At 43.4% G+C, this 7,470-nt stretch overlaps 1 protein-coding gene across 1 annotated transcript; it reads right to left on the bottom strand.

The window, feature by feature from the left end:
* Positions 1-2,118: 2,118 nt before the first annotated feature.
* TUBD1 (tubulin delta 1) lies at positions 2,119-7,421 on the bottom strand. The gene is made up of 9 exons (XM_062507114.1): positions 7,250-7,421; positions 6,809-6,956; positions 6,413-6,629; positions 5,653-5,884; positions 4,822-4,986; positions 4,043-4,174; positions 3,357-3,540; positions 3,084-3,267; positions 2,119-2,225 (listed from the first exon to the last, which is right to left on the bottom strand). The coding sequence occupies exons 1-8, from the start codon at positions 7,419-7,421 to the stop codon at positions 3,165-3,167; spliced, it is 1,353 nt and encodes a 450-aa protein (XP_062363098.1). The 3' UTR covers positions 2,119-2,225; positions 3,084-3,164.
* Positions 7,422-7,470: the final 49 nt, after the last annotated feature.

Here is a 7,470-nt window from a genome sequence, read left to right as displayed (position 1 = left end):
TGATATCTCTCAGGCTCGTATGAACATTAGGTTAAAATTTCTATTCCTTCCATGATCGTTATCATGGAGCACACCTACTCTAAAAATTACCTTTACTTCCTAACGAGCAGCTTCTCCGGGTCCGTTCCCACCTTTTCCCTGTGGCTGGCAGCAATCTTTCTTTCCTGGGAAGTTACGGGGGGTTGTGCTGCTGCAGGGCGGGGGCTGAGTCCAGCCCCAGCCGGGCAGGGGAAGCGGCCGGCTCCGCAGGGACAGGATTCCCACAGTGCGGGCTCAGAAGGGAGCATTGTGAGCCCCGGCTGGGCTGAAAGGGCCGGAAAGGCTCCGTGCTTCCAAGGCAGGATGATCGGCTCCACTTCCAGGCTGTTAAAAGCTGCCCGAGTGTCCGGGCTGTGCCTCTGGAGCGTGGGCAGAAGCTGGAGGAGCAGGAAGCTCCGGGGGAATTTGGAAAAGCTCTGTCTGGGCTGCCCTTGAGAAAAGGCAGCAGCTCAGTTCCTTTGGGAAGGCTTTTTTTTTTTTTTTTTTTTTTGTGCTATATCGGATCCATGAATCAATTTCCTGATTCCTCTTGTGCCGTTTTTAAAGTGGTGTCCAGCAAAAAGCAGATTTCTTTAAAGTACACTCGGTCCTATTTCCTTCTGGATGTTTGGGCTCGCATTTAGTAATATTTATCCATACTAAATTTATTAGCAAATGCAGAAAGAAGTGAATTAATTATTCACTCAAGGCCTTTTTGTACCTTGGTGTTTCTCAGTAGTGTTTCAACTGGTGTTTTGAATATAATTTTCTCTTTTCATGTATTAAACCCTGGTTGTTGTGGGAACCACAGATTTTTTTCTTACATATTTTCATCCTTCCTGTGCTGGTAGTGAGTCTAACCTTAAAAATACCACTATCTACTTATGCACAAATAAACGAATTGTATCTGTAATTATACTGCCAAGCACATTTCAGGTTATTAAAGGTTATTTTTGATTTTGGTGGGTTTGTTTTATTTTGCTTTGTTTGTGGCTTTTTTTTGGGGGGTAGGGTTTTTTTTTGGAGGGGCTTTTTTTTGTGGTCAAATAAATGTTCTCCTATTCATGAAATGTCTGCTATAGTTGGAGTTTTTGAATCAACTTCCAAGTGAGCTGCACCTGTCCCTTCCAACAAACAATAGTGAGATTTGGAGCATTGTTCCTGGGTTTATGGACATCCTGTGGGGACTTTGCCTACAACAAGCAAGGTCAAGGCCACTGATTCTGCTGTTCCTGTCTCTGAGCCACTGGCTTGTGCTGACCTTTGATCTACCTCTTTAATTGTAATTGTTAATGCAATAAAGGCCTTCTTCAAGGCTCTACTTACATAATTAATTTTATCAATTACATAGAGAATTACTCCCCCCCGTTTTACTGCAACTGGAGGTGATGACTATTTGAGAGTGGCTGTTAACTTCCTGTCACTTTGACCCTCTCTGCATCCTGGGGAAAAAATAAAGGAACCCCATCATAGATCAAAAAAATGAAGGCTCCGTTTGGGAAAGGGTGTGAGAATTTCAGGACTGAAAAACATTCACAGGAAGAAGCTTAGAGATGCCTGAAACAATTCCTGTCAGCCCCTGCTGCAGAACAGTAAGGAATTATAGCAGCTAAAATTCCTATTTTTGCTTTGGGGTTAGACATCTTACCTGTGTGCTGCATTTCCTGACGTGGCACAAATTCTGTCAGCAAACAAACAAAAAAGACCAAATAGCTGGAAGTGCCATAAATAAATAATAAATGTGGGTCTATAACATTCACAGGTGCACTGAGCACCTGCTGTGTTTGCTTCATGCTCAGAATTATGAATACAGAGAGATAACATGAGGTTATTGCTGCAGTAAAGTCAGTTGTTGCTACAGCACTACAATGACCCATTTCTCTCTTCCTTGTTTCTCAGGGACCTTACCTGTCCTTAGCCTTCTGAAAAACTCTTTTACCTGCTCTGTGAAATGAGGAGGGAAAGGATTCCTGGGACTTGGCCATTTCTTCATGGAGTTAGCTATTCTCGTTTCCAATACTGGAAATTCTTTTTGGGATTTGTTGAAAGCAGCAGGGAAAATTATTTCTGTGTTGCTGAACATCCTGTGCCTTTTGGAGGAGGGAGAAGCTCACCATGGTCTCCTTTCCTGACCCTTTGTTCTTGCAAACTCCAATTGCCTGTGCTGTTTGTCTTAACTTCTTGTGCAATCTTTCCTGCAGTGTCTTCTGTGAAAATAGCCAAATTAGACCACAGCTGAAAGTGGCAGAAACACAGCAGAAAATCCCTTCTGAGAAAATCCCCTCTGACCAGAGCAGGCCCCAGCTCTGAGCTGCCATCTTTGGAATGAAATGGCACTAAAACCTGAAGGTGCACTGTAAAATTTGTCCATTTGTCAAGGGAAAAGTCCTTGAGACTGATTTAATTCTCTTAATTCTTGGCCTGTGGGATTATTTCTGTGGGAGAACATTGTGACATGGGGGGGGGGGGGAATGGCAAAAATTCCCAAAGCTCTCCCTCCCATTGATGAAAAGCTAACAGAGGCAGAAGAGAGCTAAGTGTCACAAGGTAACCCTTAATTCTACTTAATTCTAACTATTTTATTTCATTTTAATTCAGTGGGTGCCTTCCCAAATCGTTCCATCCCTTCTCCTGCCAGGAAGGAGCTGCAGCTTCCCAGGGCACCACCTTGTGGTTGTGGTAAATTCGTGCAAAAAAGAGCCAAGTCCTTAAACTGACTTTGGAAATTATAAAAGGTACTGTATTTATTACATCAAATGATAAGTTCTTACATTTGCAGTCTACTAGCCATCCTCATCACAAATATGTTTAAATACTTAGCAAATTAATTAACTTATAACTTGGAGAAAAACAGGAGTTGGAGTTTTGCTCAGTGAAATGGTCAGAAAAGGATATAGCTACAGTATATAGCAAATGTATTGAAAAATAGGTGTTTATTACATATATTAAATATTAATAATATGAATATATAAATATATTCAGTTCTTGCTATTCAAACACATACACCCACACACACACTCTGCTCCTAAGACTGAAAAATAATTCCAGTACAATACTTTACATACTTCAGGAAGTTGATGGAAGGGTTTCCAGCTTGGTTCTTTCAGAAAAATCTCTATTTCAGACAATTTTAACAAAGAAATAAATCACAGATTGGTGTAACTGGAGATAACTTGTTCCAGGGTTGTGAAGCAGTCCAGGAAATCTTCCTCTTGGATTCCAAACTTTGTGTACTGGTGAAGGTAAGCTCTGTGTGTTGAAGAATGGGTCAGACATTAAAAATCAGTGAAGATATTGGCAATTATTAGTGAAGCACCAGCACAATTACTTTCACTTACTTGGAAGCAAACATATTCCAAGCTTTTCCTACGATGCTGTCAAGGGGTTTCAGCAGGAACTGGCTGTTGCTGACCAAAGAAGCAGACTTTTCATACTTGTTAAATGCTCTGGGTGTTTTCCATGCATTAAAAGCATCCTGAGGGTTCAGCCACGATGTGTATAATGAGGGCTCTTGGAAACTTCCTGCAGCAGAAACAGGACAGCCCTTTGGACAAAAGCCAGACTTGATCCCTGTGTGGCCTAATCAATACTGTCAGATCAGTTCAGGCCTGGCAAAATGTCTGCAGAGTGGGCAGCCTGTTGAAAATACAACTTTTAAACAGATTCCTTAGATTAGCTAGAAGTTAATCCACACTGGTGTGGATACTTCAGCTGCTAGCAATGCTCATCACTCCAGAAACAACTAAGTGTGTTTTCAGACATTATAGCCAAGAATTCCAGATATACAAACTTGAGTCTCTTCCTCCTTCCCTCAAGTGCTTCAGGAAACTCAGAAGTAAAATACAACAGCCCTAAGCAATTAAACAAATTGGCCTCGGACAGCAAAATGTTTCTAGAGGGAATATCAACCTTAGGAGTCAAATGTGTGGTCTTGGGATGTTTCCACTTGCACCAGATCTGGTTGCAAAGACAGCAGTGAGCTGTGAACCCAGCCTCCCTGAGGTGCTGTGCTCCTCTCTCTTACCCAGGTCTACACTCTGCACATCTTTTCCTCTCAGGATAACCAGGTTGGCAATGGATGTGTTGAAGTGCAGGGCTTTGTTTGTGGAGGGGATGGAGGAGCCTGGGTGTGGTGGTCGTACTTGCCAATCAATACCTTTGGGATTTGGGAAGAAGAGATAGAAAAGCAAGTTAATGTTTTGTGAAGATGCAGATGGGAACTACAGCGTGCCCCAAACGAGACCACGCTGGAGGCTGTAGCTGCTGCACAAGAGTGAAGCAGCAATCACACAACTCCCAGAGAAAACCACTGCTAATCCAGCAGCATTTGCCTGGCAGTCACTCTGCCAGAGAAAATGGATACCTGTTTCTATACTTAGCAAGCCTCCAGTCCATTCCTTGCATAACTGGGAGCTGTAACTGAATTCTCCATGCAAATTACATGGGAGAGCTGAGCCTAATTTTTATGGGTAGGTGTAAAAAAAGAAAAAGAAAAGCTCACATCCAAGGAATGTTGCAAATGAGTTATGTAAATTAAGTGCACAGCCACAGACTGTCAGTTTGGTTTGTGTATTTTCAATAGTTGCCATTAACTGAGATGTCTGGAAGCAGAGCAGGAGCAATCTGGGAGCTGCTGTGGCAGCTGAGGGAATGGTGAAAGGAGCAGCTGGTTCTGCGGGGGGAAATTCCTGCTGAGGGCAGCAGCTCCTTTCTGAACTGTGAGCTCCACAAAACATCCAGCTTTATTCCATGTGCACAAATGAATGTTTAAAGAGTGAGGGTGAGTGACTGGTGTTGATTTACCTTCCTCCATCTGAGCATTGGCGATGAGCATCTGCCTGAGGTGTTTGATGAGGCCAGGCCAGCTGAAGGTGCTGTAGGGCAGGGAGTTCTCAGGCATTTGGGGGATGTTCCGAAGGCCCAGCATCCTGAACTCGGGGTGTGGCACCAATGTCTCCATCAAATCTCCTGAAAGGAGACATCAACGGCTGCTCATGTTTGACAAAGATACTGCACAAGGCAGCTAAAATGGGAGAAGAGTGAGGAATGTTCAGAGATTTAGCAAATCCAAAGCCATGCACACTTGCTGTGTTCTATACAGGGTGTTAGTAGCTTTTATTTTACAGTTTAGATCAGAATCTCAAGGATTTTCTCTGCACTCCAGACAGATGTGGAAGTTTAATTTTACAAGCAATGTGGGCAACTTTCTCTAATTTTTTTCAAGGTAAAAATGTCAGTCTGCTGCACGTTGCTACCCCCTTGTCTGCTCACCTCTTCTACCTGAGCAAAACTCAAAACTCTGTCTCAGTTGATACAAACTTCTAACCCAAAGTGAAATGTGAAACTCAGCCCAAAATTACTGTCCTATGCAAATTTCCTCTGAAATGTAAACAGGTTGAGGGGTGTCTGTGATCACTCGAAAAAGGAGAAACAGGGTTCTTTTGGTAAAGAATGAAACCAGAATTCGGGGGGGATCTATTTTTCACTGCTACAACATCAGGATTGAACGTCTACATTGGTCTTTTCCTGTCTTAAAAACTGGGATGTACCCAAATACTTGAGCAAGGAGACTGAAGAACTTCAATTCCCAGCTGAAGTGACTGCAGCAAGGTGTGTGGATGTTGGGTTTGGTACCTAATGGGTTTCTGCTGTAGCCTGAGCCCTCTCCTGTGGTGTGAGTGGGCTGGAAAACGCTGCCCAGCTGGTGAGCAATGACTTGATTGACATCCCTGAAGGAAATCTGTTTGATATTCATCAGCTGGGCACAGATCTTGTGGATGACATCATTTTCATGGACAAGAAGGGCATCTGATGAGTGGTACAGATGTGACAGAGTCAAAACTGAGTTGTAATTTTGAACAATGACCTGGAAGCAAACAAAAAAACCACACACAAAGAAGAGTCAAACAACTTAATCTCTCTTTAGTTTATAATCCTCTGGCTCCTGCTGTTTCCTCAGTTATGATTTAGGAAGTGATTCATTTGTTTTTCCAGAGTGCAAAATGAGGTCAGGAGCTCAGAGCCCTTTCATGGAAAGAGGGCAAGACCTGTGAAAATCAGGCTATACACCTCTCTCTACACAAACCTGCTGGAACCAGAGCTGCCTGGGAACTGATCATAATGCTGAGATAAGAGCCTATCACGAATTTCTACTTAGATAACAGAGCTGCTTGTGAATCTGCATCACTTCAGCACTTAAATCACCGAAAAGATTTTTTTGGTGAAAATTCCTTAGCTGTGGTACTGAGTGACTTGAACTTTTTCAGTGTAAAATGAACCCATTTTCTAGTTTATATCTGTTGTGGGTATTTTGTTTTAAAAGCAACCAGTGATTATAAACTCGTAAATTCTATATAAACTATTACTATCCATTAAAAGGCAATATGACATTCACCTCCCCCGTGCCATAGGGCCAGACCACGTGGTTCAGTATGAATGAGGCTGGAAAAGCATCTCTCAAACACTGGGTCACAAATGCTCCCAGGCCTGATCCTGTGCCCCCAGCCATGCTCATGATTGTGAAGAATCCCCCGAGTCGGTCACACTTCTCTGCTTCTTTCTGCACCAGATTCATGATTGCTTCTTTGTGCCTGGGCCCATGAACAGAGTAACTGTGGGGTAACACAAAGCAGCAAGACTGGGCATCAAAATAAAAGCAGAAAGGTGAAGTTATTAATAAAGCAAATTTTACTTTAACTCCCACCGCTGCTGTATTACCACTCCTAGGGAGTCTGAGCAGCTCATCAGCCTCCAGAATTCCCTCAGGGGAGCTTGAGGCAGCTGTTCCTACCCGTTGGCCCAGTTGTTCCCAGATCCTTGCTTCTGGCAGAAGTGTGAGTGGCTGCTGTATTTCCAGTGGCCAGACCTGGCAGCCATGGATAAGGTCTGGCTGATCACTTTGGGCTCCATGTCAACAAGCACAGCCCGGGCAACAGGTACTGCACAGGAAGGAAAACAAAATTGGGGAAGACCTGCTAATTATTTGGTGAGATGGATGGATTTGGACAGGTAAAACATCCCAAAGTTATTCCTCCCACCCACTTCAGCCAAACAGTTAATGGGACAACACAGAGAGGACCTGGTCATGCCCTGATTTCTGCTGAAACATTTATTGTGCCAAAACCAAATCTGAACTCCAGAGAGCACAGATCTTTAATGAAATAAACCCTTTGATGTTTCTGTGTGCTGATATCAGACCCTGAGAGGGGAAAAACGCCTTTTAAGGTTGTACCTCCAGATTCCTGCTCGCAGAAGAACCTTTCCTTGCAGGAATCTTGGTAGGATTTGTTCTCCTTCTTGGAACACAGCCCATGGGTGCCACGGATGTCATTGCAGAGAGCACTGAACACCTCGTGCCCAATCTGGTTCCCACACTGCCCAAGCTGCAGTGTGACAATTGACATCCTTGTTCTCTTGGTATTTAAGCCTGAAAAAGAAAATTATTTGTTTTCT

Source organism: Cinclus cinclus, chromosome 22 (assembly GCF_963662255.1).
Source record: "Cinclus cinclus chromosome 22, bCinCin1.1, whole genome shotgun sequence".
Lineage (NCBI taxonomy): Eukaryota > Metazoa > Chordata > Aves > Passeriformes > Cinclidae > Cinclus > Cinclus cinclus.
The sequence above is the reverse complement of the archived record's forward strand: the minus strand, read 5'-3'. Positions and strand labels throughout refer to the sequence as shown.

Bases quoted from the DNA above. Each gene is read 5' to 3' on its own strand.
- TUBD1 (XM_062507114.1), bottom strand. From the start codon at position 7,421: ATGTCAATTGTCACACTGCAGCTTGGGCAGTGTGGGAACCAGATTGGG. The intron at 6,630-6,808 runs GTAGGAACAGCT...GTTACCCCACAG, and splicing joins GGGAACAACTGGGCCAACGG to TTACTCTGTTCATGGGCCCA. The intron at 3,268-3,356 runs GTAAGTGAAAGT...TTCAACACACAG, and splicing joins TGGAATATGTTTGCTTCCAA to AGCTTACCTTCACCAGTACA.